At 33.6% G+C, this 16,173-nt stretch overlaps 1 protein-coding gene across 4 annotated transcripts in view; it reads right to left on the bottom strand.

The window, feature by feature from the left end:
- Positions 1-16,173, bottom strand: part of CSMD1 (CUB and Sushi multiple domains 1) — a 1,186,669-nt gene that overhangs the window by 261,310 nt on the left and 909,186 nt on the right. For all 4 annotated transcript variants that reach the window (XM_032184761.1, XM_032184762.1, XM_032184764.1 and 1 more), the window contains exons 18-21: positions 15,625-15,813; positions 13,079-13,195; positions 11,425-11,640; positions 9,638-9,826 (exon numbers count right to left, since the gene is read on the bottom strand). In XM_032184761.1, the coding sequence (XP_032040652.1) occupies positions 9,638-9,826; positions 11,425-11,640; positions 13,079-13,195; positions 15,625-15,813 (711 nt within the window). The remainder of the gene's footprint in view (positions 1-9,637; positions 9,827-11,424; positions 11,641-13,078; positions 13,196-15,624; positions 15,814-16,173) is intronic.

The following is a 16,173-nucleotide window of genomic DNA, read 5'->3' as shown; positions in this document are numbered from 1 at the left end:
CTTGCTAAAAGGTTTGACAGGATTTTAAACAGATCTTCAATGCAGAGATCAAATAAAAGTAGTATAATGTAGGTTTAAAGTATTTTCTGCTCTTCTACTGAGTGCAGAATATCTTTGTATTTACGAAATGGTGCAGCAGTCCATAAAATACGAGAACAAGTTGAGCTCAGACAGTTGATGCTTCTTTGCATTTCTATAGGACAATATTGTTACCCAGTAGGATGATCATCCAACATTATCACAAGGGCAAAGGGATCGTGGATGAAGTGGAACCTGCCATTATATGATCTATCTTCATATAAAAGCAAGAACTTAGGTTTTCTCCACAGGCATTGCCTGATAGATCTCTAAAGCTCATAGCTGTGCATATGACTTAGATATAGACACAATATGACTGCACTCAAGCACAGTTTCATGTACAAACTCAGGTGCAGTGCAGGGAGATGCAGCTTCTGATTAACTAGAATGCCACATCCAGCCAAGGTGCACATGAAATTTGCATGGCACCTTTGCTGCACAGTGACCTAACTTCTGTAATACCTTTCATTTCCAGTTCTTCAGCCACTCTTTCACCTGTAAGCCCTGTGCAGGACACCTATGTGCTGCTCTTGCTTTCACCTAGCACTGGTGAATTCTGAATCACTTTTATTGCGGGGTTTCTCCTGAAAAGTGGCTCCTATGGACATTTAAACCATATTGTTCTTACCCCACTTCTCACTCATTTGTCCTGTTGCTTTTAGCTTGTTTGTATCACTCCCAGCCTGGTGGCTTTTAGCTTGTAAGTTCATATTGGAATAAAGCCTAGTAAATATGAGCAGATAGTGTTTTTGTTTGTTTTTAAGATGCAATTGACATTGCATAATTATATACACACGAAGCTTAACTACTAATCAGTTTGGAATGCACATGCTATTCATTGTAACAGCTTCCACCACCTTATTCAGGGCTAATAGCATCATAAACTACCTACAGAGCTTGAGTGGGTCTTCAAGAGACATAGAAGTGTATTACTGAGAAAGCAAGAAAATGTTGGCTTCTTCATCATTACTATAATCATCATTTCTGCCACACTCTATTGGAGAAGTATTAGTGTGGTGACTGCCCTTCCTTTTCCCAGCTGCTGCCTAAGGACCGACTTTCCTTTTTCTTTCTCCTTTCTCTATCCTTTTTTTTTTTTTTTTTTTCTCCTCCCTGAAGATAGATTTCAAATCAAGGTAGATCATCAGCTATGGCCCTCATGTCACTCCTAAAACATTATAAAAAAGCTAGTAAGCTTTACTATGTCGTGTGACATAGAAATCATAGAATCATACAATCATTTAGGTTGGAAAAGACCTCTAGGATCAAGTCCAACCCTTAACCTAGCACTGCCTAGTCTACCACTAAACCATGTCCCTGAGCACCACATCTGTGTGTCTTAAATGCCTCTAGAGATGGTGACTCAACTACTTCCCTGGGCAGCCTGTTCCAATGCTTCCCAACCTTTTCAGTAAAGATTTTTTTTCTAATATCTGATATAAATTTCCCCTGGTGTAACTTGAGGCCGTTTCCTTTTGTCCCATCACTTGATGCTTGGGAAAAAAAAATGATCCCCGCCTCGCTACAACCACTTTTGAGGTTGTTGTAGAGAGTGATAAGGTCTTCCCTGAGCCTCATTTTCTGTAGGTTAAATAACTCCAGCTCCCTCAGCCACTTCTCATAAGATCCGTTCCCTAGACACCCTTCATCATCTTGGTTGCCCTCCTCTGGACATGCTCCAGCATGTCCCTATAAATTTAACAACTTACATTTATGTAACCTATAAATTTAACAATTGAAGTATGACAGCAGTTAAATACAGATTTTCTAAATACAGTGGATCTTGGATACATGCAGAACCTTAATATAATCTAAAGATTTATATATTCAAATGCTAATGCTGTAAAATTTTCTGCTCATGAACATCCAAACATAACTTAAATGAGGGCTCTCTTTGCCTAAACACTAGCTAAAAATCAATAGCAGTTTTCAGACTTAGTTTGACTGCTCAAAGGTGAACTAAAATTCAAATTTTATGCTACAGAAAATTTAAAGAAAATAATGTACACCAGATCTCAAGGGTCTCAAAGAAATCCCCATTACTATCCAGGCTAACAAGGTTCCCACTTATGCTTCAGTCTCCATGGAAATTAAATCAATGCTACAACATGACAAAGTATCTTAATTATAATTGCTGATTTTGCAATTAATACTAACTAAACTGTTAAAAAGAAACAACTTCTTAAGGTGTCAGCAATTTATTTTAGCACCCTATAATTAATTATTCCTGTATTATTTACTATAACAACTGAACATGATAAATTAATGTGATATTAATGTGAATATCAGTGAACAATACCTCAGTGAGTATTTTACTCAAAGTATAATGCACCATTAAAAATCAAGTGCCATGCAAAATTTAATAAAGGAGCAACACCACTTAAGTATGAAATGGAAATATTAGTAGCTGTTGTTTTCAGCTTAATTGTTGAAGTTTGTCACAGCTTGTTTCAGGAATACTCTATACAATTGAAATGGTTAATGGGGGACAGGGAAGCAATGCAAGTTAAAAAGGGAGAGGAGAGAAGAGGAAACAATAACAACCAAAAAAAGAAAAATAAACAAAAAAAACCATAACCTCTTAAAACCAAGTTTATTAATATGTCATGCTTAAACTCTATGCAGTGCCTACCATGAAAGCCTACTTTGAATTGAACAAACCACTGTACAGATAATATTTTCATGATATATCCTACATAAAATTTATCACCATTTCCTAGGGAGACAGTGAACAGAGAAAACCAGGCAAGTAGACAAAAGCAGCATGTAAATCAAGTAACAGAATGGAAATTAATGTTAAGACAATCTAGGAAAGGGGAGTTGAAGGACTAAGTCAATGTTTCCTAACCATTATCATGCGATGACCTAATGCCTAAAATCTAGAAGAGGTGACTAATGTGATAAGTTATTTGTCTTATTTATCTTCTTTATGAGCAGCAGAAACCAACCATCTCTTATAATAAGGGTAGCTTTTCAGCCACAATGCTGAGTAGAGAGGCTAGGTCATTCACATCACTGAAGGTACAAAAAAGCAGGTACAAAAAAATATGTATTTTTGCTACTGCTTCAATTTTGCAATTAAAGTTGCAGACAGAATATGGGACAAACTGAATTTATTATTTTTTACCTAAACTTGTTTTAGATCAAACCTCTATCTTCCGCAATCTCATAAACATTGCATTATATTCCTCAAAACAAATCAAGCAGGGTGAACTAGAAATTTCTGAGATGTCTTTTGTAAAAAGAGGAAGTTCCTACACTCAGGCACTGTACCTGCCACTGTAAAGGTCTCTACAGCCATCCACTGCCTTCAATAATCAGTGGATAGGAGATCTTTGGAGAGTAGGAAGGAAAGAATGAAATGTCTCACCTTTTTCAGAATTTCATGACACACCAAAAGAGAATACCAAAACTCAAAGGCTCATTCCTTACCTGTCAGAGGATCACTGTAAATAATAAAGTCACATTTCAAAAAGTACTTAGGAGATGGTTTAAGTGTACATCAGATTAACGGATTCAAAACTATTCACCAGCCATCTATCTCTGGAAATGTGTATGCTCACTGGGTATCTATTGTTTAATGTCACATTTCTGCTTTGGCTTATATCCTATCCCCCTGCCAAGTCTGAGAAGATACTTGCCACTGATATTCAAGAAGGGAAGCTGAGCATCATCTAACTTTCTCTCGGTGCTGACAAAGCTTTGCCAGTGTGCAGAAGAAAATATAAAATTCATGAGATCCAGGGAAAGAATTCTGTACTGCAGCATGACAGTGAAATCTATGGATGATGACACTGAGCTGGAAGAATGTATTTTCTAGGGGGGGAGTTGTGGGGGAGAGATAACGGAGTATTTTCTGGATTCTAGATCTACTTCTAGTGTTATTGGTTCATTGAATTGCTATATTCAACTAAAAAATGAAATCACTTACAGAAATGTTTTCTATGAGTCTTCCAATTCCTTTTTTTAACAATAGAGCAACTTTAAAGTACAGTATGTTAGAAAGCTCCTGACTAATTTGACTTAAAGCAAACTGAAAAGTAAGAAAAGTATGATTAAAAGCATAGTCCTGGTTTTCTAGATGAGATGTAGGAAATCTGCCTTAGTAACATATTTCCCAGACAACTTGTGTGGTTCCTGTTTAAAAAATTGATTGAAGACAGCGGTCAAAAACCTGATTGCTATGGTCTCCCCTTGGCAGACTTTAGCCTTGGAATCAACAGATTTAGGAGACATTCCACCTCATTTCGGGACCCCAGTATTCACCAATTTCCTGAGGTTGGCATATTAGTGGAGATAAGCAGAAGAGCTTAACTGCCTAGGAGCATTACTCTTGGCTCTGTACTCTAGGGGGACTAACTCACTAAAAGCTGTGTATGGCCTCAAGAAAAAATAGTCAATTGTGAAATGTAAATGAAACTGTAACAGAATTGTATAATTATAGCCAGAGAAAAAAAAAAAGAGCTATTGCAGGAAGAGTAATTGCAAAGAATATGTATCCACATCATTGGGCAGTTGTCTTCACACAGACACAGAATAAATATAAATGTATATATACATTTTTAACTATGTAAAAACAAGCGATAAAATTGGAATAAATTATATATGTGAAGTAGTGTCAATAACCATTCATAATCACAATTAGTAATCAAATGAATGTTTTTGAAATATATACATTTGTTTCTAGAAAACAGTGGAATAATAATTAAAGCAATCCTAACAACAAAACAACAAATAATAATACAAGATGAGATGTCAACAAAGGAGGAAAGGAAGATTATTGTTTTCTCTTCCCAAATCTCAACTAGACAAAAGATAATCAGGGAAGCTTATCTATATTCAAGTAGCTTGTTTTTTACCCACATAAAGGGATACCAACAAACACCGAGGTCATTTTATACAATAATTAAATTAATTCAGAAGTAAATTTGGAAAATTAAACATACAACACATAGACAAACGTACCTAGTATAGCAATGTGCCAGGTGGCAATATTAACAAACTTACAGGTAACCAGCTGTTTCAAAGCAGTACAAAACCACCTTTTGGTCAGTACTACCAAACCTAAAGATATGGGTTACTTCAGTGATATTTCTTCTTCAAGACAAAGTAAGTGCACATGTGTTTTCCTAGTAGTCCTGTGCTAGGATTGCTAGGGGAGTATTTTCACCTTGACAGTATCTATAGGAACGCACTCCTTATTCTATTAATTCTGTGCATCACACAAAATTACATAGAAGCAGAGTATTTCTCTCTATTTCCCTCAATCTGACATTCCTCTCAGCTACACTAAACTTTGAGGAAAGAAGTGAAAGAGAACACTATGAATGCACTTTTAGACAATGTATCTGAAAGAACAGTTACATAAAGGTAGCCAGACAATCTTTTTCCTTCAAAAGACTGTCTGTGTCCTTTATACAGTGGGTAACTGCAGAAAGTCCTTGCTGTAGGATTCTTGGAGTCTTTTCAGAGTCACTAGATAAGTAAAAATCACAGGACAGCTCTTCCAAATGCAATGACTCTATGTAGAAATCTTGGAAATACTTAGTACTCTTGTGCAAAAATTGATTGAAGTGTACCATCTGCAGATATCAACTACTAGTACATTTGACAGAGAAACCATCATTTTTACTTGAGTGCTTCTGAGTAAGTTCTTACAGAAAATGGTATTTATTTATGGATGACTCCACGACCTCTCTTTTAAAAAAAAGAATGCAGAATGTGAAAATTTCTGTGAGGAGATAGGCAATCCCAGTCTTTCTACAGTTAGTTTGAGGGTGGAAAGCAAGGGATCCTCCTGAAAAACCACATCATGACAATTTAAACTCAGAGGATTCAGCAGACAGATAAAGCATGGAGAGTTGTTTTCACAAGAGAAAGTGTTCCACAAATGTACTGGTTTGGGCTGGAATAGAGTTGATTTTCTTTGTAAAAACAATAATGCCATGCTTTAGATTTAAGAAAACAAGTGTTGATAAAACAGTGATGTTTTGCTATTGCTGAGCAGTGCTTACACAGAGCCAAGGCCTTCTCTGCTTCCCATGATGCTCCTTCTGCAAGTAGACTGTGGATTCCCAAGAAGCTGGGAGGGGACACAAACAGGACAGCTGCCCCCAGATGAGCAAAGGGATATCCCATACCACATGATGTGCTCAGCAATAAAAACTAGGGTTAAGAAGAAAGAAGGAGGAAGGGGGACCTTGGAGTTTGGAGTTACTTTCCAAGTAACTATTAAGTGTGATGAAGCCCTGCTTTCCTCAAAATTGCTAAACATCTGCCTGGCAATAGGAAATAGTGAACGAATTCCTTATCTTATTTTGCTTGCACATGCAACTTTTGCTTTACATATTAAACTCTCTTTGTCTCGACCCATACATTTTCTCACTTCTCCTCTTCTGATTCTCTCCCTCATCCCACTGGTGGGAATTGAGTAAGCAGCTGGGGGCTTATCTGCCTACTGGGGTTAACCCACAACAACAGCTGTAAGAGGGGAAAAAAAATGAAGAAGAATTTTAATCTTCCGAGATGAGGAAATTGGGCACCACCTTGGGTAATTATCATGTCTGTTCTTTAAGCAGTAACAAGGGAGTCAACCCTAAGGCCTTGAATCTCCTCCACACTTTTTAATTATAAACAGCAAGGCTCTTTTCATCAGTAATTATAGTTTAAGTAGGTGGCTGGAGGCACAAACTGCTTTCAAGCCAGAAGGGAGAGGTCCTACTGGAGGACATGGAAATAGAGTGATGATCAAGATGGAAATTCTAGCTAGTTTTCAAAACTGATTGTTATGAGCTAGAATAATGCTGTATAACCACTTGAGATACATGGCTGAGATAAACACTAAAATCATTGTAATTGAAAGTTCAGAATGTAAACAAGGATAAGAGAGAAAGGGCTGACATTGGGAAATAAGATGTACAAGGACACCTATTTATGAACTTCTATGTGATTTTGTAGATATATGTAGACCTGGCAGTGTTCTTTTTGCTGTGTAAAAGCAGGTTCCTTACTAAAGAAGGGATTTTGCCTTATTCTGAGAACCAACCAACTTCCAGTCACTCAGATAAAAACCTTTGAAGATCCAGTTCCTCCACAGCATGGAAAGGAAGTCCAGTGAAAATTATGATATTGCTATCCTTATGGGACTCAAAGTCTTTGACTAAAAATGACAGGGTCATGATGTTAGGCTAACCAGAACTCACAAGCTCTGCTTTTGCCTTACCTGAAAAATGACTCTTTAAAGGAGAAGAAATGAAGAAAAACCACAAATGGTTCTCTAACCATGAAAATTTCAGAATATATTAGAGATGAACCCTGAAGGAAAGATTTGAAATTACTTACTTGGATATAGAAGGGTGAAAGTCAACAGCTTTGGAAGTTCTGATGGTTTATGGTTTTGTGTTTTTTTTCTTTACCAGCAGATGTCTGAGTACACATTCTGCGACAGAAATCAGTATTTGTTTGGGTAAATGTTTAGTCTATAAATTAAATTCAATTAAATTTGAAGGCCTTTTATCCTGAATCTGATTAAAAGAGTCATTAAAGTAAATATTACCATATGTCCTAAAAAGACCTAAAAAAAAAATTGTTGATATATAAAGCCGGGTGTGCATATAGCATGTAGATGAGTTTGGACAGTGTGGAAATGATAATGAAGAAGAAATACTCTAGAGACTATTGAACCCAGTAATGTACTTGCAACTTTGTGCCACTGAGTTAAGACTAGATTTAATTTCTGAATGTATGCTGTAAACCCAGCAGATATCAGGGCAAGTATTTTCTTCTCCCCCTTTTGAGAAGGAAGTTGTCTTTGTGTAAACTACACATCAAGATAAGAGGATATCTACATCCTTAATGTTTTACGTGTCATAGCAACAAGTAATAAGATCTCTGTAAACATTCTTGGTGCTGAGAAAAGTATGAAAGTAGCTTGAACTGAAGGGCACTGACTGCCAATTTTCACCTCAGTTCCACTAAGCTGCTTGGCAGACTGTCTTTCCTTGTATTTTTCTTAGTAGTATCATTCCTTCCTGAAAGATCTCTTTTAGTACTCTGATTTCCTGCATTTATAGCTTTAACTCCTCTTTTGATTGATCATAAGGGTGGCTGAAGAATTATTTTTAGAAAATGTTTTTCTCGCTGGATGACTCCCTTACTTGGAGGGCTGCAACCTCACTAACTGGTGTTAAGAATGTAAATAGACAAAGATCTAAATGGAGTATCAGAAATACCTTCAGGTATATTTCTGATATATATTTCTAACAGCTATAGAATGGCAGAGCACTCTTAAAAATCAGGAAAACTAAAATGTTACATTCAAGGTGAGTATGTGAATATCCTTATAGTGAAATCTGTACATTTTAAATTGATATATGATGATGTGCACTTGGTTAGCCACCATTCATAGTCAAACAGTGTTAAGAAGCTAGCTGAAAATAGCCTAAGAGTTAAATTAAATGTGTAAATATACACAAACACACATATATTTATATATATTACAAATATATATATATTATATTATAAATATATTTAATATATATAATATATATTATATCATATATATATAATATATGTGTGTGTATATGTATTTAAATGGTAAATGCCATGCAATGTTGGCTTCTCTCTAATTGGTTTAATGTCATTAGGTCATTAAAACATAATTACAAATACTTTCCTTTTTGCCAGAAAAAAACTACATATATGTATTCTATGAGTATTTACAATGTAGGACTTACAGCTTTTTTCAGATATAGATATATGTGCTTTTATAATAAGCAAAGCAATCATGCCAAAGGTGAGTGTCTCCCTTAATGAAATAAAATTTTATTTAAATAGCGCTCTTAATGCAATCCATTTACAGGTAGGTGTGTGAAAGTATTAGACATTTCAGAAGTCTTACGTCAATAGTAGCTATCAGATTCACTTCATATACTGGTAATAAAAATCTCATCAAATCAACTACAGCAACTGTACAAATTTTATAAAATCCAGTCCCAACACTGCTCACAAAAAAGACCTATTTACCCACTTTGAGCTTATAGTTATGATTTTTAACAACAGTGCATTAATTTAAAAATTACACTTTACTATTGTAAATACATAAATATTGTAATACAGTATATAGCTTATAAACTGTGAAAAAAAAAAAGTTTAGAGTTACAATAATAAACGCCCTTAAAATCATTGGGGTACTGTTTCACCTAAGAGCTCTAAGAGCTGTTCTCACCTAAGAGCTCTAAACATTGTTTCTTTACCCTGAAAGACGAAGTATGAAATTTGTATCTTAATAAGGGCACATACAGCTCAATTAACGTTTTATCTCGCAAGACATTCTGATATTACTTTCTATCATGGTTCTTAATATTCCTCTTTCTTCTTTTTGCTCTCTAAGTAAAAAAAAAAAAAAAAAAAAAAAAAAGACATGGAATACTTGTCTTGCACTGACTAAAGTTTCTACAGCTTGGGGATCAATCTTTTCAACCCAAGTGCCCAATATTCTGAAACATGCCATGTGCTAATAACGACTTGATGAATGAAATGAAAGCATGTGACCACCTACCCACACACCTTGGCAGAGGTGCACTCCATACACGCCGACCACCACCCAGACAGGTAAGTTTATTAGCACCTTCCAAGCGATATCCAGGGAAACAAGAAAAGATCAAGGAATCTCCAACACCAAACTGAAAGCCAATTCGCCTGCTGAAGGCAGGAACACCAGGATCATCACATGGTTCCAGATCATATTCTGCAGACAATAAAACATAGCATGTAATATATTGGACAAGTTGTTCACATGGGGAAGAAAAAAAACCTTGTCAAATGAGTTGCATTTTGTCAGTATGCATCACTTGAAAAACATGTATTTCAGAGCTATTTTCTCTATTTAAAATAGCACCATTTCTATATTTTTATTATGGCTATATATACAGTAATTATGTATCTATTGTGTCCCACCTACACTACATTTATTTTCCTAATTTTGAAGGGCTATAATCAGCTTGTACTCTCACTGGTTTACTATAATTTTCTTTAATTACATCCTCTATATTATTCTTGGTTCATTTGATCTGAACTCCCAAACAGTTTTAGAAGTGAGACTTACAGTTTAAAAATTCATTATGTATGAAGAAAATCTGACAAAAAATCAAATGAAATGTCAGGTGAAAAAAAAGACATATGACCACATTTTCAAAAAATGTACTTCTGTTTTTCAAGTAAAGCTATACTCTTTAATTAACAAACTCTATTTGCATGCCTTTTAGAAATCAAGCAAGTGTCACCTAACTGAAATTAAGTATATATATACATTTTAAGTCTCAAAGTGTCTGAATTTATTTTATCTTTTGTAACTATGAATCAGGAATAATTTTACAGAATTTTCAAATCTATAGGAATATAAAGTAAAAAGAAGTAAAACTGAAGTCCTCAAATGCTTCCTTAAGTGTGTAATTGTTTTTTTTTTCAGCATTACTTACATAATCTGTTTAACTGACAGTACATGTATACAGAACAATACCTGTCCTGGAATTGTTATTCTCAGAGGAGATGTTATAGTAATATCATAATACAGCTTTCAGTTTGTTTTACCCTTACAAGAAACTGGGAATCAAAAAAAAAAAAAAAAAAGAAAGGCTGTCTTTCTCTATCCCTTTGTACTGGATATGGAACTACTTTGTACTTTCTCCTGTATATATTGTTGTCTCTATATCATAGGAATAACTAAATCATTATTTTTGATTTATTATTTTTGTTGGTATAATAATACTAATATAATATTATTTAATATTAATATTCTATAATTACTATATTGTATAACTAATATCATATAATACTAACATAATAATATTTGTATTATTTATTGTTATTTATAACATTATTAAATTATTGCTACATATTTATTTTATACATTAGATTAAAATATATATATATTTGCGTTGCAGCATGGAATGAAGAGCACGTAAGTGCTATTCACTTTCCCCAGGTGGTGGGAAGATGATAGACAATAAGCATAAGTTTAAATACTTAATAAAACTGTTTCCAACTGGATGCAAGTAAAAACATGTTTTCCATAAAAGTAGTGCAGTCTTTATCCCTGGAGGTTTTCAAGATCCTTCTTCATAAAACCATTAGCAACCTGGTCTGATCTCATACCTGATCCAGCTTAAGAGAAGGGTGGTTTCAATCACCTGCTGAAGTTCCTTCTGATACAAATTGTTTTTATAATTCTATGATACACAAACATCACTAAGATACGCTTAACAAAGAATGCACAGTTACATGGAAGATATATTAGTCAAACGAGATCTTTTCACTGATGGTCATCAACATCATACCATATCTTACCTGAAAATGTAATGTTGAAGCCTTCATAAGAAATTGAAAAATCAGATATAAATCGAAGCTGTGCAGTAAAATTTCCAAAGAGGCCAGCTTTAATAGTAGGGGGTAAGACTGAGCCAGTTAACCTGGCTACTGGTTCTGTGAAGCTGCCATCTTCAGTTATGAGCAAGTAGTCATGAGAGCTCTCAAGATGAAAGGTATGAAAAACCAAATGTACACCTTTAAACATATTAAAAAGGAAGAAAATAAAAGGATTTAACAGTTTTATTTTCTATTTCGTTATTAGTTCACACAAAAAAAAGTAAAACTTAAATGATACAGGAAGATTTTTAGAAAAAGTCAGACATGGAATCAAAACCTGAAATTCAGAGAACGCAAATTCCAGAAAGCAAATAGACTCAACCAATCATTTTGTGCACTGGGGTATTTGTTTAGCTCACCATAAATCATCAACTCCGGTAAAATAATTCATAGGATTCAGTGTTATTTGTATATAGCACTCTGAAAATCTAAACTTTTATTGTACAGAGCTTACTCAAGCTTCTGTATCTCTTTTATTTCTAATCTCTATCATCATCTCACTATTAAATTAGGAGTCCTACTTTAATGATCAGTTATATTTTTGTATTTATGCTTTGTTTTTTTTTCATTTCCTCAGATACAATTTTGCTTTTTACTCTGAACTCTAGCAAGTGCCTATACACAAGGGCCAAGATGACACAAGTTTTATGTACAGTCTTCAATATATACAGGTTAACATTAGCTAGGTCGCTATTCAGGAAGTGACTGCTTTTCCAATTGCCAACTTCCAGTCCAGCAATGAATTGAATTTTCCATTACACTTAACTTTTAAAATATGATTATTTACTGTAGGGAGCAACAGTCTTCTTAGAAAATCTCACATACTTCAAATTTGAAAATGCCATGCAAGCATTAAATAACAAAAACAGTCTGTAAAATTTTGAATAGTAGAAACTTCCAACATACCACTCAGACTAATATCACACATAACAAAGACTTTTCTTGCCATAGAAGGTTGATAGATGAATATTTTCATTATATTTTGATTCAGTGATATATAGCATCATCTGTACTTCCTAAGCTTTATTTATTTATTTATTTACCTTGCTACTTTTATCCATTTCCCCAATGAATAAGCAGCTAAGCACACTCAAATGTTACACCACTGTGTATACAACATAAAGATAAATAATTTTTAATAATTTAAGCTTTTAAGCTTCATGATTTGAGTCTGAAATCTAAGGTTTTTAATACCAAATCTAGATATCAAATCTACTGTTTCATGATAAATATTGGAGAAGAGCAACCAATAAGGCCCTGGAAATTTTCACTTAGTTCTCTAGTTTCATTTAACAAGCAACAATATTATTTTCATATATTTTGGCTCTTATACTTTCTGCCAGTTTTTCTAAGAGAAACTAAAACACATCACCACAAAAAGAGCATTTCTTTTCCAAAATAAACACAAATTAAAAAGATTACAACATTTGAAGGCATTCATTTTGTGAAATTAAGCTTCCTCAAAAGAACGGCAGAAAACAATGATTTAAGTGGATTCATAAATGACATTTTGCTTGTTTGAATTTATGAAACACAGAGATTACATATAAATATGCAATTCATATTAGGTTCTTACCCTTGCCATGTGACACTTCAATAGTCCAAGTGCAGTTTAAAGAGTTTGGATAAAAATCAGGAAAACCTGGAGAAAGAATAGTTCCACTCTTCCCATGAATGTATCCGCCACATAGTGCTTAATAGAAAAACAAACAAACAAACAAAAAAAACAAACAGAAGTCATACTGTTTTTAATTGAAAAAAAAGAAAAAGTTCACTTTTTAAACTACAAAAATTGAAAAATAGGGTCAAGTATTAAACTAGGAAGTTAATTTGTCTGAAGCCATGACATTCATGTGTGACAACAATTTGTTTATTCTTAAAGTAGTCTTTTAACAAAATTTTATTTTTCCTCTACAACCTCTTCTGTTAGTTGGCGGGATACCAGAATAAGTAAATCCATGTTCCAGAACATACAAATTCCTATTGTAGCAGTATTTAAGAAGTAGATTTATTTATTTATTTATTTATTTATTTATTTATTTATTTATTTATTGTGAACTAACTCAAAAATCATATATCTTACAGCTATTTTTCTTGGACTATATACTTATATAGTTAAGTATTTAATTCCGTTTCCATCAAAAAAATATAAGAAAAAGTACGTATTTTTCTTCAAAGAATAGAAAAACGCTTTTGCTATTTGATTTCTTTTGTGACATTCAGGGAAAAAAAATAAGGTTCACACAAGTATTCTCACAAGAACTCTCACAGGTTCACATAAGTATTTTGAAAGACACAAGAACTATGCTAGAAAAATTTTATGCATATAAGCATTTTGCTAAACTAGGCTGATCAAATTTGCATGGTAAATTAATTAAAGTAAAATAAAGATTTGCATTGCTGAATTACTCACTGATCTCATAAATACAGCATGGCTGTTTGTTTCTTTCATCTGTTGCTGTTCAGCTTTATATGCTCTTTCAAATTTTAACAAACTAAATATTTTAAAATACATCTATAAAGCATTAAGATGCTTTTAGTCTTCACACAGAAGGATAAACCTTGTCATGAACTAGATAGCAAATATACATGACAAATAGTGCTTTCAGAAGTTCTACACATGTACATGAATGCACACCTATAATGGTAGCATTATGACTATGGTTCTGTTTTCATTTCTTATCAGACTAAGGTGTTTGTTAAAGTTTATTTATTTTGAATTTATGTATTTTATACATATGTTTATAAATAAGTAGAAGAAATGTTTTAGCCTGGTTTTGCCTGCATAAATATACTACCGCACCTAAGCATGAAAGAGAATGAATGGATAAAACCACAATAAATGTATGGTTAGTAATATTACTTAATAAGTAAAGTTAATATAGATAACACATTCTTAATGAACTCTAATATGAACTCATTCAAAATCCTTCCTATTCTGCAAACGATACGGAAGGAAGAAAAATATTTGTCAGTGAAACATTCCTTAAAGAAGATGTTAAATAGGGGGTAGGGGGTTAAATAATTAAAAACAAAATTAGAAGCTGAAATACTTTGTTGAATCTAACTCTAATTTTGGTCTCTGACATTCCACTGTAATTAATGGAAACCTTGGACCTGAAAAAGGGAGTTAAAAATTCACTTATGTAAGTAATTTACTAAAGCGAGGACCTTTGTTGATGTGGGCTTGGATATTCATACACTGAACTTTTATCACAGTTATATATTAACAAGAAAGAAGCCTGACCAAAGCAAACAGGATATAACAGGTAACCATTTAGTAACTAGAAGGAAGAAGATAAGAAAATTTATAAGAAAGTTTTAAAAAAGGAGCTTACAGAGAATTGCAGGTACACTGGGTTCAATTCCTATTGAAATACTTTGCTACATTTGGATATCATTTTCTGTTGTTTCTGTTAGAGGGATTTTGAAGCAGCTATATAAATGTTCCATGAAAAAATGAGTTGATTATGTAGCTCATACCAAAAAACAACTTAGAAAAAATCCAATGATAAAAAGAACACAGAAATATTTGCTGGTATACATGTAGTTCAGCATTTACTATTTTTTTTTTTTTTTTTAAGAAAGATGTGGATAGCTTCCTATTGCATATCTCCCAAAACATTTCTACTACAGTATTTCTACTACTTTTCTAATCAAGATAAACCCATTTCTACCCACCTATAAAGAGAAACTTGTCTTCCTACAATAACAAGAGCACATGCATACCCATTTTCCAGTTTTACCACTTCTGTCTACGACTAACACTAGACATTTTAGAAGCACATAAAAAATAGAGCTCTAAATATAGTTTTATTGTTCCCCAACTTTGCAATGTCTTGCTTTTTCTGAAGTTACTAAACTGCAGACTTGTAGTGTTTCTATATATAGAAACATAATTAATATATATACCTGTAAATTTCACTGATCATTTACAGTATTTGAAAGTTTATACAGAGATGTGAAGTATTGCTTTTATTAACAATAAAATAATTTTTAAAAATATGGATCTTGCTGTGATTGAAGGTAGTTAGTCATAAAAATAGGTTTAATTAGATCTTGAAAATAAGAGATTAACTTTGTTGGACTTTAAAGATGCCACCTGAAGAACTTGACACTTACCGTCACAGCTGGGTAATGCATGATTCCACTGATGGTTTCGTTCACATATGAGTGGTTCTTCATCACTCAGGGTATATCCTGGATCACAGCTAAAAGTTACTGTAGAGCGGATATTAAAGTTGTTGCCATGGCGATGGCCATTCACAGGAATCCCTGGGTCAAGGCAGGAATCTGATTCCAGAGTAACACCTGAAATACACAGGTTTAATTTATTTCCTCCCCTTTTTCAGATAGTAAACATGAAAAATCATAAACAAAACGCTAAATGAGTAAGACAGAAGGAAGAAATGGTCCCCAAAAGACACTTCTTAGCATTGCCTGAGCACTGGTGTGGGACATAAAGGACTGTTTCTTTGAAGAGTACCTTTTCAATTTTCAATCTCACAGAACAGAGAAGCCCAAATTAAGGAGGAAAAAAATTGGAGCTGTATATTTGGTCAAACAATGAAAAAAAAAGCCAATGTATGCACTGAACATCTATCTGCAACTACAGGAAGATATAAAGGTTCAAAGTATTGATACACAATTTTGTCTTTTCATACAATCATA

The sequence above is a fragment of the Aythya fuligula genome, chromosome 3 (genome assembly GCF_009819795.1).
Source record: "Aythya fuligula isolate bAytFul2 chromosome 3, bAytFul2.pri, whole genome shotgun sequence".
Classification (NCBI taxonomy): Eukaryota; Metazoa; Chordata; class Aves; order Anseriformes; family Anatidae; genus Aythya; species Aythya fuligula.
The sequence above is the reverse complement of the archived record's forward strand: the minus strand, read 5'-3'. Positions and strand labels throughout refer to the sequence as shown.